This window comes from Temnothorax curvispinosus, unplaced genomic scaffold, assembly GCF_003070985.1.
Source record: "Temnothorax curvispinosus isolate PA1 unplaced genomic scaffold, ASM307098v1 QBEX01006657.1, whole genome shotgun sequence".
Classification (NCBI taxonomy): Eukaryota; Metazoa; Arthropoda; class Insecta; order Hymenoptera; family Formicidae; genus Temnothorax; species Temnothorax curvispinosus.
The window spans coordinates 437,853-456,261 of record NW_020216437.1 but is presented as its reverse complement, the minus strand read 5'-3'; the positions used below and the strand labels follow the sequence as shown (position 1 = coordinate 456,261).

The 18,409-nt window shown below is 37.9% G+C and overlaps 2 protein-coding genes across 7 annotated transcripts in view; one reads left to right on the top strand and one right to left on the bottom strand.

Annotated features, from left to right (window-relative positions):
• The window catches only part of LOC112456144 (5-hydroxytryptamine receptor 2A-like), a 103,369-nt gene extending 91,244 nt beyond the window's left edge, over nucleotides 1-12,125 (top strand). For all 6 annotated transcript variants that reach the window (XM_025018500.1, XM_025018502.1, XM_025018498.1 and 3 more), the window contains 5 exons: nucleotides 916-1,049; nucleotides 4,656-4,799; nucleotides 6,303-6,458; nucleotides 6,827-6,987; nucleotides 8,038-12,125. In XM_025018500.1, coding sequence (XP_024874268.1) covers nucleotides 916-1,049; nucleotides 4,656-4,799; nucleotides 6,303-6,458; nucleotides 6,827-6,987; nucleotides 8,038-8,539 — 1,097 coding nt within the window. In that variant the 3' untranslated portion in view covers nucleotides 8,540-12,125. The remainder of the gene's footprint in view (nucleotides 1-915; nucleotides 1,050-4,655; nucleotides 4,800-6,302; nucleotides 6,459-6,826; nucleotides 6,988-8,037) is intronic.
• Nucleotides 12,126-13,167: 1,042 nt separating this feature from the next.
• On the bottom strand, nucleotides 13,168-17,107 carry LOC112456188 (pre-mRNA-splicing factor ATP-dependent RNA helicase DHX16). Its single transcript, XM_025018571.1, has 13 exons — nucleotides 17,040-17,107; nucleotides 16,747-16,921; nucleotides 16,506-16,674; nucleotides 16,178-16,422; nucleotides 15,889-16,091; nucleotides 15,511-15,806; nucleotides 15,025-15,329; nucleotides 14,805-14,962; nucleotides 14,445-14,718; nucleotides 13,916-14,351; nucleotides 13,744-13,849; nucleotides 13,496-13,672; nucleotides 13,168-13,412 (listed from the first exon to the last, which is right to left on the bottom strand). Exons 2-13 carry the CDS (start codon nucleotides 16,907-16,909, stop codon nucleotides 13,281-13,283), a joined length of 2,664 nt encoding a protein of 887 aa, XP_024874339.1. The 5' UTR covers nucleotides 16,910-16,921; nucleotides 17,040-17,107; the 3' UTR covers nucleotides 13,168-13,280.
• Between the last annotated feature and the right edge of the window lie 1,302 nt (nucleotides 17,108-18,409).

Genomic DNA, 18,409 nt, shown 5'->3' with positions numbered 1-18,409 from the left:
ACGATCGCCGGTCACTTACCTCGGTACTTCTAATCCTCGTTCGTACGCGAGACTCACTCGAAACGGACAAAGAGAAACGCAAAAACGCGGAGCAATCGCCACCCTGCTACGTACCGACGCCGGACGCCGGACACCGGCCGCTTCACTCTTCACTCGCGAGAATTGGAGAGCAATCATGTGACAGCGGCTAACTTCGCGATGCGGCAAGGTTCTTTCCTAACGGCGCGAAGTATTGACTCGAATAAAATATTATAGAACGAATATCTCTATTATATTATTACGTTAAAATATTTATAGAGAGATGAGTTATTTCAATCGTTATTATAGGGCCTCTAGTTTTTTACAGTGACACAACGTAGTTTGAGCCTAACATTCGAAATAAAAATTGAGATTTTCATATAATATATAATATACAGTATATTATATTTAAAAAAATAATTTTATTGGAAATCTTATTGAGTCTTTCCCTCTAACATTGCAAGTGTCATCCCTTTGATACATTTTAATACAAAAATAATTTTTGCATATTTATTAGAAGTTTAAAATAAAATAATTTAATAAAACATTATGAAAACAATACATTGTAAGTATTTTTATTTTTTATATAAAATATACATGTTATATAAACATGTAAGATATTTTTTAAAAATTTATCCTATTTCATACATTTTAAGCGTAAATCTAAACCAATAATATTAACGAGTAATATTACACGATAAATATTTAGAATTTTAAAAATCCGATTGAATATATTTGTCAAATTAAGGGGCTATCTGTTATTCTTTCTATCCCCTCTTAAAAAATGTATATTTTATTATTTTCACGTAATAATTCCTTATCTAATACGAGCAGAATAGCATTATTGTCGTCTATGCGGCTATTATACTCACGATGGTATACATGTTTTTGTTACAGGGAATCTGTTCGTGATAGCGGCTATCCTATTAGAGCGAAACTTGCAATCCGTAGCAAATTATTTAATTGTCAGTTTAGCTGTCGCGGATCTTATGGTCGCCTGCCTCGTTATGCCTCTCGGAGCTGTTTATGAGGTACGTAACTTATCATTGTATTAAGACTGTGAATTATTACCGTGCAACCCACCAATGTCGCAGCGAGCTACATCGGATATTTGACGAGAAAACGGTCACAATCGTAAAGTTTTTCGCGTTTGGAATGCGATAAAACGGAATGCGTTCTGTTAATAACTATCATTTTCATTGCAGGAATGTCTATCCCAGAAATCTCGAAATACGGACATTTTGCACCGACGTCTCTATAAAATTACAGTAAAACTGTAATAAAATATTAAATTAAATTGTAACTTGTAAAATGAGCGAGCCGAGACATAGTGTTACCTTTAACATTAGATTAAACAATTAGCTATATCGTCAGTAAAATACGTTTTATAGCACGTGTATTGAAGGACACGCGTGAATTTTACTGCATTTTACAGAGTGAACTGGCGAAATAAAAATTTTGCGAGTTTTTTAGTAGAACAGCCAAGCTACTAGCCATTCCCTTCACGTATACAAGTATCATTCTCTTTCCGCGCATTACACTCTCATTGTTAAACATTAACCTATGGCCCGTTGCAGCCATTCACAAGTTTATAACGTCCGTATAAGAAACCGCGCGTATATTCACGCTCGTTTCTTCCGCGTTTCTTTACGACACCTCGACATTGTACTTGGGAAAGAATCCGTGCGAGAGAGGAAACGAGCGTACGCATTCTCCGAGGATTCAGCACTTAAACATGGAATTCTTTTAACTTTGAAAGTTTGTTAATTGCGTCTTACGTTCTCACCGTGATACAAAATATCCTGAGAAAATGCTGTGCATGAACTGCAGCAATTTGTTCGAGTTTCACAAATTTTCGCGGAGAATATTTCAGTAATGAAGATAATTACCAGAAAATACGAATGTACGAAGAAAAATTCAACAATAATTTATTAACACGCGAGACTTCGCTTCGCGAAAGTTACGATAAAATTCGCAATCGACTCTACGTGCAGTAATTATGACGAGATAATTTGCAGTAACGTTCACTTTGTCATATGCGACAACACGTCGCGTAATTAAACGCTTAATATTATGTATCGTGATTTCGAGGAAATACACGTGGAATTTTAATGCGCGTATTTTATTAAAATTTTATCTCGATCGTGGCATTTTATAAATGCCATAATCTCGAAAAAGACTTTAATGTCACGACCGCGATCTTTACGAGCTAAAGTGCAGTTTTCTATACGCGGAGATATCTCTTTCGGTATGCCCAGCGCAAACGCAAACGATGAGGAGAACGTTGTTACACATATACATATTCAACAATTAACGTGCGAGTATACAGAGATAACAAGCGATATAGCGTATGTACATACGAATGATTAGCTTTCGATTCAGCCGTAGAGGAGCTCCGCCACGCTACGCCGCGCGCCGCCTGCATTTATACTTAATAAACGGTAGTAAAGTAAATAAGCAGAAACGGCAACATAATAGGAATAACATAAGCGCGTTAATTACCGGGGGCGCTTCGCGAGCTATATTTAATTAACAAGGATATTTCAGCGCAGATTACCGTGAGATAATACGTCCGAGCGCGGCCATCCTGCCGTATATCTTTAAATACGATCCGTGCTTTATTTTAAGCACGTCTCGCGTATTTGAAATACAGCAGAATTGATAAGCGTCAAGATTATATGCAGAAATTCGCGTTGATGATACGAATTTTACTACGATCGCGATCCACGTGAAAATATTTCCTTGCGCTCGCTCTTTCATTTCAGAATATATCCATTTAGCTTCATTACACGCAATAGCGGCCTTCTCGTCTAGCATGGAATCTTTCCGATATATATCCTTATTTAGATCCCTCCTTTTCCTAACGCAGCTTCTCGCATTTTATCATATACCTTGTCTCCTGTACGCGCGCTTCCGTAACTCTCAGCATTTTTTCCCTCTTCCCTTTTTCCTCGTTCTACTTTTCCCTCATATTAAATTTCCACACTCCGGCTACATTTTACGACACGCACCTGCGATTCACCCGTCTCGCTTTTCACAGACGTCTGCAGCGTAAAATAACTTTCTCTCTTCTCCCATCTCGTGTTCTTTAAGTCTGCTTCTTCATTGACGTATCGATATCCTTTCCGCGTTATATCGTTAATGTGGCGCAATTCTATTTCATCCACCGTTCAGGCAACGGCAGACGCATTAGCGATTTTTACCGCCTTATACTAGATCAACGGCACGCGCGCATCGCGCATCCATCCTCTTAACACGGACACATAGAAATTTATACGTCTGCCGTTTAATTCGAACATTTGATGGATGTCCGCTTTACAACCGCCTCTTTCGCCCGGCGTTTATCGGCGGACGCCCAGAAACGTGCACGCAAACGGCTTCATTAACTGCGCGTGTACACGCGACGCTTGATTAAACCCTTCGGAGACTTTAGAAGATGCTCGATACGAGAAGAATTGTTAAGAAGGGCTTTCGCTTTGTGTGCCATTATTGTCATAGTAATCGACTAATGCAAAGGTATAATTTCTCTGCCATTTTAATCAATTGCATCAATTGCGATCTATCCCAAAAGTTTCCGAACTCAACTTGAGAAGTTTAATACGGATATGTGTATGACACAGAAATGTCTTGCGTACCATTAATAATTTCACATATGATAGATCGTAGCGCACGGCCCCTTGTCGCGAGAATCTCGAGCGATCCTCGACGTTAAAACTGCTTCTCCATCAACTTTCGTATGCTACTTTTGAGAGGTGTTTATATTTCTGGAAGATGGATGCGACTCATCAACTTCCGGAATGTTCTAATCTCAAAGTATAAAGCAACGGATGTCTATGGGCGTAGGGGCCGCGGCGCTGGCTGTGCTGAAAGGAGGACAAGGGACGATTGGCTTTCGAAGATAGATTCCAATACCATGAATGGACTTTTAAGCAGGCATGCATCAGTTCCCTTCTCCGCTTTCTCGCCAGCTCTTCTATCACTCTTACCGCCACCCTTCCTGCGCTCTCCGTTGTCCTTCCGTCCACCATGGCTCGGCTGGGATGTTTTCCCTTTCGACCCTCAATCCGTATTTTCTCGTGCTCCCTACTACGTGGAAAACTGTCGCCCGAAACTATGTGCAATCCTTAACATACTAATCAACACCCCGAACGCATACTCAGGGCAAATAAAAATAAATTCTATTTACCCGACGAGATTTGATTCGTTATAACGTGCATATAAAAACTGGCAAAAATTGTTTTTTGCATATAAAATCATCATGAAAATATCGTGATGGAGATGAACAAATTAAATAGTTTTAAGAAAATTTACAGCGAAGAAAAATTAAATGTGCGATAGGTGTACACTGACGAAAAAGCAAAATTAAATTTGAATGTAGATTCTTTATTATTAAAGACAGATTTTGATTAATTTTTATTACGTAACAATTTATCAATTATGGTGTTATATCCTTAGTTTTAGAAAATGTTCTTATATCACTTTTATGGCCGCGGTAATAAGCGAAAAGGAACAATGGCCAATTAACTTCTGAGACAGTGAGGGACTTGCGATTCCCGTGGCCGCATCGATTTCTCGCTTGTGAGCTCGCACGACGCGCTAAGCTCACGCTTTTTGATAGATAATTCTGTTTATTGCAGATAAACTCGGCGTGGTCACTCGGTCCGGAGCTCTGCGACATGTGGACCAGCAGCGACGTTCTGTGCTGCACAGCTTCGATATTGCATCTGGTGGCTATCGCGGTCGACAGATATTGGGCAGTCACCGATATCAATTATATACAGGTTAATTAACGCTCTTGCGGTTATCGAGAGGAAGTCGGAAATTGTTCAGGATACGATGCGAACGATACGGTCTTCGTTATCCGCTGCCGTTGACACTGCCACTCACCACGCCACGCCACGAGATAGGGAAGCGCCGCGTGGGAGTTGACGCGATCGAGATCGCAACACACGGACGGAACTACATATCATCTCGCAGATCTCTTTGAATACCCAGAAGATCACTGTGACGCATCGAAATGCAATTTTATCAATTCGGCAAAATGACGTATATAGAATATGAATTGGGATTTGGCGAGCGAAAACGTGCATTACAGCTTTGCACCATGTAGCTGGAAAATTTCTCCACCGCTCTCATTAATTCTTCCTTCCTACAAATTTATACGCATTTTGTATTTACCGGAAGAGATTTAATCTTTTTCTCTTTTTTGGAATCTTCCTGCATTTTTAACATGCTTTCAATTTGAATAAACATCGTTCGTTTTATCATTTTACACTATCAAAAGTGTAATAAAAGTCCGATTCTTTTTCGGTATTCAAGTCTGCGAGACAGATATTTCAGTACACTCGGATCTATACACATATACTACGGAATAGGGTCATGAACGCGTTCATAAATTTTCGTCGAAAATTGGGCGAAGGCAAATTCAGCTCTCTCGTGCGCGCACGTTGATGTAACGAGAATTATATAGAGAACACTACTCATGAAGTATGAAAAAGGATAAGGCCATAAAGTGTGAGTGAAACGATCAGGACTTCCTGTCCATATATATATCTGATCAGTGTGAGATGAATATGTTACGTAATATCCTCGGCGTATACCCTCTCTCCCCTATGAATGGCTCAAAGTTAGTTCGGAATTAGCTGAAAACTCGATAAACTGCGTAGCGATCATCCCGATCAAATTTAACGGCTAACTTGCATTTCCCAACTGATGAAAAGAGGCGTATATCGATTCTCTCAACTGGCAAGTTGAGTCAATTATCTTAACAAATAATGCATGCGAGGAATTAGCTTGAGTCGTGTAACCGCCAAGAAAATACGCAGATAAAGCAGGCGCCGGGCCGCAATTTTCTCAAACGAGCGGAATAATACGTGTGCTCTCTTTTTTCTTTCCGTCTCTCGAAAAAAAACTAGGTTTACGAGCAAATCTAATTAAAAGTTTAATTTACTAGTACAAGACAGTGTGTTCTTAGTAGTGTACCAGGTTTTGCGGGAAGTATAAAATTTATCGGGCCAGTAAAGAGTGTTTTATTCTAACGGTCTATTCTAATTTAGAGTTCTACTAAATATATTATAACAATGGTAAAAATGTATAATGGCATAGCTTACATCTCCAACTTTGCACGAAAAATATATGGAAATTGTATCATAAATATTTAAGCGACATATACTAAAAATCAAGCCATTGAAACGTAGAAAAGAGTACGCAGAAAACGTTAGTTATTTAGTTAGTTTTACAACGATGAAATGACGGAATCATTAACGCGGCACTTCTATTTTAAGGCAAGGAATCCGAGAAGAATCGGCACAATGATCGTCACCGTGTGGGTGGTATCCTTAGGAATCTCATTAGCGCCTCAGCTCGGGTGGAAGGATCCTGATTATTTGGTCCGCATAGCCCAAGGGACGTGTCTCGTGTCGCAAGATCCTGCATATCAGGTGAGTGCTTCCGGAGAATTGCGAGCGGATCCGAAATACTTGATTAATATTCGCAACTGGGAATTGCACTCGTGTATTTGGCGGAAAGTGTTAACACTTCGAGGAACGTTATGCGGAATTTTGAGTTACTCCTAGTTTACGTCATAGACAGACTTTTGCCTTTCAGAAATTAGTTAATTAATAGAGATATAAAAATATGGTTATCTTAATGGGGATAAATTTACATTTTCTCTGTTCTCTCGCAAGATAAACGTTACTTTTAGATCTAAATTCCAATAATTTTTAATGTAGAAGTGTATGATGTATGACGAGGGAGGAACATTATATATTATTTAAAAAAATATATATATATGTATATTATCTTACAGATCTTCGCAACTTGCGCAACGTTTTATCTTCCACTACTAGTTATTTTATTCTTGTATTGGAGGATATTCCAAGCTGCTCGTAAGAGGATCAGGAAGAGGCCCGGCACCATTCTTCAGCCGCCGCGTGAACGAAGGGGCATCCTCAGGCTTGTCACGAGAAGGTTGTTGCCTTTTTGCTCCCTTCCTGGTTTTTTTTTGTCACAATGTCGGAATCCCTACCTAAATCTGAAACGTGTAATCGAACATGTCGCCTTTCGTAGTTGCAATAAACTTGAAGAGCTTGGGGAGTAACAACGCGCTAAGCCACGTAGAATAAATCTCACAGCCGAGCTGTTGAGAAATGAACGTAAATCCTTCGCAAGATTTAGTCCGCTCCCTTATATCTTGCCAAGAACATATTCTTTATAGGGTTCATAATTTAACTTGTAAATAAATATTTTTATAGCACCCAGTATTTTATCTCAAGTGGCTTAGCATGCTCTAAGCATTTTTATCTCAATGACCAGTGCAGGCCACGAGAATAAAGGTATGAGTTTACCTGTTGATCGTTCTGTCGTAAAAAGAACATTATTACTGCTTAATAGTTAGCATATCTTTTGAGCTCTATCGCCTTTAAAATGAATTATGTTATTAAATTACCATTAATATTATGTAACTATTTGCTTAACATTGCTCCAAAACAACGCTGTTGTAATTACTTATTTATTTTCAAACAAGTATGCATAATCTTGCATTTTCCTGCTATTTTTTTACATTTCTATTGAACAGAAAATAATTTCTCTATTTATTTATCTTGCTTCAAAATTCATCAAAAATACGCATAAACTCACAGACTAACTTACGTACTATTTTTTCTCTTCTCATATCAATGTTAATAATTATTAATATAATAATTAATTATAACTTTTCCATATTCTGTAGCTAACTGTAAAAATTAATATATCTTCTGCAACTATCCGAGAAATATCATATTTCAGTATTTATCAAGAAAAGAATATACAAGTACTATATAGCCACCCTTCCATCGCTTCTTCACAATCTCTTCTGTCGACGGCCTTTCATAAAGATTCTTAATATCGCCGACCCCGCGTCGTGTTTCAGCCACCGTCATTATTCGCGCGATAACGAGCTGAGAACGGATGAGCTTCTCTCTTTTTCTCTCCCTCTCTCACGGGCCACGGCCAACATAATTATGATTTATCTGATTGTAGGCCCCGCGAGGAGTCGACGGCATTTACCATCACGAGAACCACCCCGGACCACTCGTCCATCTCGCCGGAGAAGTCGTCGTCGTACAACGGCGCGAATGCCACACCGTCAACGACGGTGACGCCGACGGCGGTTTCGACGACGACAACGACCACCACCACGACGACGTTGACGAATCCGACCAGCACGAGCCAGCAGCAGCCGGTGGTCAAGTGTACGAAGCGTACACGCGAGACGATCGAGTCGAAGCGCGAGCGTAAGGCGGCGAAGACCCTGGCGATCATCACGGGTGCCTTCGTCGCCTGCTGGCTACCGTTCTTCTTCGCCGCGCTGCTGCAAGCCACATGCCGAACCTGCCAGCCACCAGAAATCGTGTCCAGTGTATTCCTGTGGCTCGGCTACTTCAACAGCACCCTCAACCCCGTTATTTATACTGTGTTCTCGCCGGAATTTCGGCAGGCATTCAAAAGGATGCTGTGCGGTGGTACGCGGGGACTTCGCTGACAGTGGATTTAATTCCTTTGCTCCGTGCGCGCGGCCGGATGAAGAGGATACGTGAAACTCTTGTACATATATGCAATATATACATATATATTGCAGCCGCTTGCTACCCAGCGTTTTCCTCGGTGTTGTGTAATATATCTGGATGCCCAACTCTGAATATTGTTACATTTAAGTGGATTCACTTGCGCGGTTACTTGCGATTTTAGGTGCGAGAGTGAGAGAAATCAGCAATTTTAATATTACATTTATTTTTAAATACTTTCTCAAATAATTCTCAAAAAAGTTGAGGATGTCTCATTTTCTAGTGCAATTATTATCTCCGTCTTGTTAATATATCCTCTGTTTTTATTAATGATGTAATATCTTCATCAATTTTAGGATATATTGTTCAAATCGTCTATCCTTGTACCAAGATCGATTCTGCCAGCATTAAGACACGACGGACAGTGTCCAACACAATATTGCTTTTTCCCTTTGCAGCTATTCCAGAGAATCAAGCCGCGCGCCGTTATTCTCGTAGATACTGTTAATGAGCATGACTCGTTCTCGTAAACAAAGCTAACCGAAATTCCACCGAAATTCGCGATTGACGTTAATTACAGTTAACGTTAATCGACGACGGCGGAGAACGATTCTATCTTAGAATATTTTTGCGAAACACTTCCCTAAATCGTCCGAAAAATCAAACGAACGACAATGCGACATTATTCGCGATTTTTTTTAAGCGGGCGAAAATATTGCATTGCACTAAACGGATATCGCTATTTATGAATTTAATTCGCCAGAATCGAAATTGGAGCACATTTTAACGCGTAAACTGGACGACACGCTTAGTGAGAAGAACTCTTGTCGCTCAAGAAATATAAATTTAAGCTATGATTATACATTTTTTTATTATACCTACTTATTATAATGTAAAGATGTGGATAAGCGAAGAGCCATATGAGTATCTAAGTAATATAGATGCTTAAAATTCACAATCTCTAATATTTTATTTAAACAAGAGAAATGTGGACGAAAACGTGGATGGCTCTATTAAAAGTTTCAGTTTGGTACCCATAGCATTTAACCATAATGTACGTACATAGTTGACATAATCGAAGTGAACGAAACACATCTCGTGTTTTGTCGTCCAGTGAAAATTCCTTGAGATGTGCTCTGATAATGCGAAAAGAAAATCGCGAGAGGTACTCTTGCTGAATCATAATTGTACAGTATTGTGTATAAGCGCGCGATAATGCTTAGCGATCATACTTCCGAGCATTACTGTTAAAATATAGCTATGTATAAAAATTTTCAATCTTGGCTTGTCTCCAAAGTACATACGTAATGACAAGTCTGAATGTACATTAATTGAAACCGCGACGAAACGAATACATTACGAATAGGTGATGCGACAGGATGGATTCGCGCCGATCTGTCGCGATCGTGTATAAAAATCTCACGTTTAAATAAGAACGCAACCTCAAGCTCGACTCATGATGCTAGATACATCTTACGCTTTTCACTTGATTCGGAAGTTAGAGAAGTACTCTTTGGGAAATTTCTCAAGTGCAAAAGATTTCTCGCCGCCTTACGAAGGTTTGCTTGCGCAACTTTTCTCGTACAGAGTTTTTTAATAAAGAAACTAAATAAGATATCCCCCACACAAGTAACAGAATTGAATAGAAAGGTCGCAATATTATCTTTAACGATGTCAGATTTATTTTCACGAATTACGCGTAATGTAAAGTATATAGATAATAACCATTAATGAGAAACGATTGAATAAATATAATAAGCGTAATAAGTACGAAGGAGAGGAGAACGTCGCAGTAAAATATCGCAATCTAAGCTTACATCGTGGATGCAATGTTAGAATCAAAAAATAATTTCACATTAATTATCCCTGTCTAAATTATATGATATATTACATATTGAAAATGTAATTTTAGCCTTGCCATTCAATTCTGCGTCTTATAACCGAAACGTAAGCCTTTGAATTTACGTAATAGTGTAGGATAACATCCAATACTATAATATTACTACATAACATGGCGGATGATGTTTAATTTACAGAGCAACGACTGATCGAAATCTGCGTACGCATATGAAATGAATAGGAATTGAAAAGCGACACACACTTTTCGTTTGTAATGTCTATATACTTCGAAATGCCGAAAGTGCACATGCGTTCATTTCGTTTCTACGTCAACTTACGAGCCACTAGACGCTCGCTACTTAGGAGTAAACATAGTTCTAGACTATTTATAATCTAATGTATTAGGCAGATTGTGATAAACGGCGACAATAGCTTTCTCGTCGTCAGAAATGACAAGATTTTATTTCATCCAATTTCCAAATAATACGAAATGGACGCTTTCTCGATCGCTTAGGGAAATTATAATAAATAAGAATACAAAAGACATATTTAAATTTACTTTTTATTCGTATATAACATTTACTGAACGTAAATATAGAATTTAAAAAAGAAAAAATTACTAATTAATAGATGTCCTTTCTTTTATCAACTCAAACTGCTTAAAATTGAAATTTGTGGTTAAATTCTTCTCATTTCTGACGACCATTGTTGCTGAAATGACGGCAATATCGGATACGCTTGCGCTATCTAATTATGTCACTGGTCGTCGTTTTACTCACACGACATGACTAATAAAATATAACATTTTCTTCACGTTCATTTTTTATGTAAGTCTCCATCAAGTAAGGCGGAAAAGTAAGACGTTGTCTGCCGAACATTTTTAGCAATTTCTAGGGGAGATTGGAAAGTCATCGTGGCATTGCGATAGCTCAAAAAACAAGAAAATATTATTTTATGATTATATTATTATTATTATTTAGGATTAAATTTACCGCGAAAGATTATAAAAGAGTAAATTTTTGTCAGGCAAGCGTTTAATTTTGCAGATCTAAATACTAGTTAAAAGACAGGAAACTCTGATAAAGGATCAATAGCGCTGCTCGGTGTACCGGACAAACAATGTTTGATGTGGTTAACACTCATTAATAACGTTCTGTCAAAGTGTCACAACAAAATTGATCGGGAGCAATTTGCGTTTGTGAAATGCAAAATAAGCTTTGGCGATATACGCGGTAAAATGTTCAGTGGATAACGGGATACCGGGTAGATCATGTACGCTTGTAAATCAACAAACAATCGTATCATCGATTGTTTGTCTTCTCGCAAATATTGCCTCGTGCAGGAGATACAGGCCAGGAAGACGTTAATGAAATTACGAAGCACGTTTAGACGAGAGAGCGTTTGCGGCAAAGCATCGAGATGAGGTGGATGGTAATCGGAAAGATAAATATTATCCAGCGAATTAAGTCTATAAGACCACGTAATCATCCAGACGATAACTTGTTGATATAAATGCCAGGTATGTTCATTTGAAGTATTATGGAAGCAAAGTATTATCGAGGAAAGTGAATAAGAGAGAAAAGAAAGGAAGTGAGAGAAAGCAGAGCAATAAAAAAGAATGAGAGATGGGAAGAGAGCGCGGATGACACCATGTATTTACAACGATGCTGTGTATTTGTCTTTGCAATCATAAACTGAAATAAATCACGGAAAAGTTTGGAGAAACTTGCTTGAATGGCTTCTCGCTGTGTTTGCAATATCAGCGATATCGATGTCTCGAGTTTCCCGCAATTCCATTACGGATTGTCGCAAAAGTAATTTCGTTTCTCATTTTTTTCTCATTCCATTATCCCCATTTATTCGACTTTTTCAATTACAATTTGTCATTTATGAGGCATCTTTTCAACTTCCATACTAGAGACAGCTAAGTAATATCAGAAAAATTGGAACCCATTTTTATATCTCACATTTCGCCTCTCCCTTGAACTTTCATTTATTATTTATATTACACAAATGAGATATGTATCGCAATCAGACAATCACGTTTAACGTTAAATGTAAAAGTAACGTAGAACTGTTTCTTTAGATGTCTTCTTTATGAAATCTTTTTAAACATTTGCATTTATTTGTAGGACGCTGTATATTTGAGATTTATTTCAGAAACGAGTTATCGCGTGATATGCGACGCATTAACGACACCGCAAGTCGATATTATATCCCCTTTCACACAGGATCGTTTGTGCATTATGGAGTTAATGTGCTATGCGACATCAAGATTATTATGGAATATCCCTCAACGCAATTACAAGGATTCTCCGAATAACGAATGATATATAGTGCATTTCATCCTGCCCCGTTGCATATACCAGTCCAAACATGTACCGCAGCTAAAACTGAGAAATGCAATCCTCGGAATATTAATGTGCTCTATAATTTACTTATCGCGTAGTGCCTCGTCTTCTTATCGTGCACAAAATATTACAAACCTGAATGGTATTTCAGAAATAGCTTCTTTAACGATGTGCAAGTTATTATATAAAAATAGAAAATTAGAATGAATCGAACTAATGAAGAAAAAATATCTTAAATTTTTTATTTAAAAAATTGGCTCAATTAAAAATAATTGAATTTATTGCTTGCACATCTAGCTATTTGTTTTTTTTTTATATAAAAATTATCTAAATTACTTATGACATTTCTATTGCATCTATAAGTCTTTCAAAATAAAGTTTCGCTACGTGGTAACAAAAAATTGAATCCAGGTGAGCAGTAATTCTTTTTTTATATGTATATCATTTTATTTGCTATATCATATAAAAACGCATATATACAAAAAAATGTAATTTAATATCACAGTTAAGAGATAGTACAGAATTATGTTTAATTTGTTCCGTCTGGTCGTGATCTGCCGGCTATTTTCGGCATCTTTTTGTTCGTTGAATCTTCTATTTCTTTAGGCTTATAATAATGAGGCGCTACTTCGAGCAACCATTTACTTTCGATTTCTGTCACCTACACAATACACATATATGCTTGAATCCCAATAAACTTACAAAATTAAATTTAGACAAATCAATTATTTTGTGTTGACATACTTGACGCATAAATTCCTTGGTAGTAAGGACAAGTTCATGATAAAGAAGCCAACGCGGAAGATCCTGGAACAAGGAACTATTTGGATGTATTGCGACTTGTTGATTATGCTTTGCAGTTTTGTAACAACCTCCTTTCGACAAGCGTGCCACATGGTAGAAATAACCAGCTGTAATAGCCTGAATACAAAAATATTTCCATTATTTTGCGAAGAAATCAATAATATCAGCACGTTGTAATGTTAACATACCTTTCTAATATTGACTGTTTCTGTAATTCCCGAGACCAATTCCATCTCGACACGCTGCATCAGGCCTACTAGCTGTTCTCTAACATCCCTCGCCCGTTTCATGGATCTAAAAGATAAATCAAATGTATTTTAACAAATAAAACTTGATAACAGATGCACAATATCGACTTACCTGTGCTGTATAAAATTTTCGTAACACCAATGTGTACTGAAGTCACTCTGTGCCCATTGATTGTACACATTAAGGAGAGTCAGATGATCACCGCCGGGTACGTGGAAATTCTTGCGCGCAGCATCGGCGTGTATAATTTTGTCCTTTGGCCTGTAAAAGATAGCGCCATTCACCGAAAGCATGGCCGCAATGGTGGCCACCTCTTCCGAGCAGCGATACTTCTCGCTAGCTAATAGCATCTTCGCCATCATCGGGTCCAGCGGGAACTCAGCCATTCTACGTCCGAGTTTTGTTAACTCTCCGCGATGGTTCAACGCGCCTAATGCGTACAGCTGTTCCATCGCCAATATCAACGTTTCGGGCGGTGGAGGATCCAAGAAATCAAAGTGCATCAAATCATCGATCCCGAGAGCTTTCAAGGTAAGTACTGCGTTACCTACAAACGTCATCGAAATATTTTGACAAATTAAATTTAAAGAAAATAAGTATATAACTTATAATTTTAGCAAGATACATCATTGATTCTTACCCAAGTTAATCCGTTGAATTTCAGGCACTGTATTATCTTCAAGCTCGTGCTGATAAGCCCAAGCTGTGTACAAGCGAAAGCACTTTCCAGGTGCTACTCTTCCCGCGCGTCCCGCTCTCTGATTCGCGGATGCTTTGCTGATCGGCACAACTATTAAACTCTCCATGCCGGTGCGTGGATTGAAATTGTTCTGCTTCGCGTAACCAGGATCTAACACGTATACTATATTGTCTATAGTTAATGACGTCTCCGCTATATTAGTCGCCAGTACAACCTTGAAAAGAAACAAAGATTTAAATTTCACACACGAACGATTTTGAAAAGTTGTCTAAGGAAAAGATTTTCTAAGGAAAATGTTACCTTCCTCGCGCCAGGTGGAGTCGGTTGAAATATTTTGATCTGCATATCGCTCGGTAAATTCGCATAAACAGGTAAAATCAAAAGTTCTGCCAATTTGCTCCCTAATCGTCTCACTCTTTCCTGCAACATTTCCTGACACGTCTCAATTTCTTCCTGCCCTGTATACAAAAATACATTTTATTATACCATACAATAGCATTTTAGATATCATACTACTTACCAGTCAGGAATACCAATATATCACCCGGCGGTTGCGTTATGTGAATTTGGATAATGGAGACTACACATGCCTCAATATAATCTGATTCTGGGGCTTTTGTGTAATAGATATCAACGGGAAAACGGCGTCCGGGTATCCTAAATATAGGAGCATCGTCGAAGAATTCACTGAACTTTGTGGCATCCAATGTAGCCGATGATATTAGCAGTTTCAAGTCGGGACGAAACCTCGCGATATCTTTCACCAGTCCAAACAAAATATCGGTGTGTAAAGTACGTTCGTGCGCTTCGTCGATTATCATTACGCTGAAACATGCAATAAAAAATAACTATTATCATAATTTATCAATATATTAAGATTTAAAGCCTGAACAGCATAAATAATTTTTAAGTAATAATAAGTTATTTGTAATTCTTTTTAAATTTTTTATTTTTCTCATGTTTTCTTCTTAATTACTCTTCTTGATTCTACAAGCAATGAATGTACCTGTATGACGCTAGATCAGGTTCACTGAGAAACTCTCGATGCAGTGTACCATCGGTCATGTATTTGACACGAGTACGTTGCGATGTGCAATCTTCAAAACGAATGGCATAGCCGACTTCATTGCCCAGCTTAACAGCCATTTCGTGGGCTACCCTCGCTGCCACTGACATGACCGCCACGCGCCGCGGTTGCGTGCACCCGATAATCTTACCGTCATCCGCAAATCCAGATTCGTACAGGTATTGTGGAATTTGCGTTGTCTTCCCTGATCCTGTCTCACCTTCTATTATTAAAACCTGAAATACAAATACGTAACATTCTCTGTATTCTCACATGGTGGTTTGATACCGTATACCCTAATATCTGTTTTTCACTTACCTGATGATCTTTGATAGCTCGTATCAAATCCTTTCTAAAGGGATAAATAGGTAGACTCTTCTTCGTCTCCTGTATCGTTTGCAAACTTTTAACATGCGCGGGAGGACTTTCCTCACGTTTCTTATCCTTATGTCCAGGCATATGTAGCACTTGAACAAATTCTATCATCTCATCCTCCATGAGAAGATTATATTCCTGTTGAGCTATAATAAAAGATTATACGATTACTTAAGAGAAAGACAGATCATATAAACAATATTATTTATCTTTAACAGTTTAGCATATATACCTTTCCTGTCTTTAGCACCAAAACGAAAAACAGCTGACGACATCTGATCTGATTCCCATTTGCTTTGCTCTGATTGCGGTGGTTCCTTGTCCGTTGTCGTGTCAGGTTCTGGTTCCATTTTACCCTCCTCAAGAGGCATGTGATAGCGCTGCATACGCTCGAGTTCCCTTGCTTTCTCATGCTCCTTCGCCAAGTGCAACAGTTGCTTCTTATGGGCTCTCTCTTGCTTTTCTTTCTCTGTTAAACTATATTAAAAAGATGGTTCTTAAATCAATAATTATATCCTAAAGATATTAATTCTATATACACATGATTTAGAGAGAATTACATGTTTTCATCAAATAGATATTCGTCGTCGAGGATATCGGCCTCCAACTCTGCAACTTTGTCCTCTTTACGTTTCTCCAGGTATTTCCTACGAGACTCGGTTCTCAATTTTGGTATCAGCTTATCTCTCGTATCAGTCTCCATAATTTTAAGCCTCTTTGCTGCTTCGGCTGCAAGTAATAACAAGCAATGAGTAACTTATCCTTGTTTTAACGTTCATAGATATTCTTTTAGCAATTTACCAGCCCCGGAACCAGCGGGCATGGCAACGTTGCGCCTCTTGCTTTCATCTTTGGCTTTGAGACGACTCGCAAAGCTGTCTCTCTCCTTAATATCCGTCTTGCGACGTTCCTCCTCGCTGTCCGTATCCTCACTCGACGTTTCTTCTCGCCTATATTTGCTCATTTTGGAAGGTGTTTTTTTTTTTTTTTTTTTTGGAGTTTGTTCTCTCGGTTGAGAGAAACTTAGTGCCTTCGGTCCCACCCCGGAACCATACGACACAACGATGCTTAACCCGGATTGTTTTGGAAGGTGTCGTAGGTCGTAGGTTAGGTCTGTGTCTCTTCTTATCCCAAACGCAGGAAAATAATTGTAGCGACAGATACCGCGTCCAGTTAAAAGTAAGTGTATAACTTGCACGACAAGTAATTGAAAAATTAAAATATATCAATATTTTTACAATACTGAAATCTTATTCTTTGTTAGCGTAACCGGCCGTTAGCCAGCTTGCAGTTTACTCCAGTTTACTCCACTCCGGTTACTCGCCAATCGCCATTGCTCGCCTGTGCTCGCCATTCGCAGTATTCGCACATGCTACGTCACGTGTTTGTGGCGCCATATTACGACTCTGTGTAAGATAAATTCATAATTTCCCACTGTCAATAAAATATTTTTATTGTTTAAATTAAAAAAAAAATAATAAAATCTTGGAATTCGGTTCTTTTTTAATGTAACTTTCTATTTTAAAAAAGTACAATATATTTCATATAACGCAAAGTATATATCTAGAATATATTTTATATAACACAAAATATATAAAGATCGATATATACGATCGACGTAGATATATCTCTACATATATATATACACGTTTATATTTATATCAAAATTTTTGTTGCAATTTGCGATTTGCATTTATATTAATAATTTACGCTGACTTTTAATTTTTAGGAAACTCCACTTAATTTCCTTCGCATTAGTTTAAATCGACGTTGAGGAAATAAATACTGCCCTCGCGCTGACCTCGTTGTCATCTTCCGCATTGTATTCACCGCCTACAACTGCATATAATGACAATATATGCTTGCAAATAATACATTTTCACGGTTGGCGTACCTTTGACGAAAAGGAAACAAGTATGGGAGAAAATACGAATAACGGGCGCGCGCGTTACATATCGATTTTGAGCCCGTGATGGCATCAGGTGTTGCAACAACCAGATGACGTTATACAAGAGCGTCGAACTTGCTAATAATAAACAAAATTTCAAAAAGACTATTCTATCAATTTATATACTGTTTCATTATTTTATTATTTGTTTTTTTATTCTTTAATTTTTAATTAATTCTCCCATGCGGATTTTGTAATTTCTATCATCTTCAAATATATAGCTGTCATATTCTAGAACAAGTATAGTTACGTAAACTAATCAACTAAGTAACAAATTTTACATTAGACATTCGCGCAAACTCCTCTTCGAAACAAATAAAAACAGAAGAGACATGTATATAACATCACAATTATAAGTCATCCATTTTATTACCCCAAATGGAAGAGTATAATATCAAAGAAATTCCTACATCTAGGTAAAGAATTAAGTACAATCGCAAGTCTCTTCTTTTACTAAGAGCAGTTTTACAATTGTAGACAGTGAGAATTAATTATCGGAATGTTAAACGAGATACA

Bases quoted from the DNA above. Each gene is read 5' to 3' on its own strand.
- LOC112456188 (XM_025018571.1), bottom strand. From the start codon at position 16,909: ATGAGCAAATATAGGCGAGAAGAAACGTCGAGTGAGGATACGGACAGC. The intron at 16,675-16,746 runs GTAAATTGCTAA...TATTACTTGCAG, and splicing joins GCCCGCTGGTTCCGGGGCTG to CCGAAGCAGCAAAGAGGCTT. The intron at 15,330-15,510 runs GTACATTCATTG...TGCATGTTTCAG, and splicing joins CCTGATCTAGCGTCATACAG to CGTAATGATAATCGACGAAG.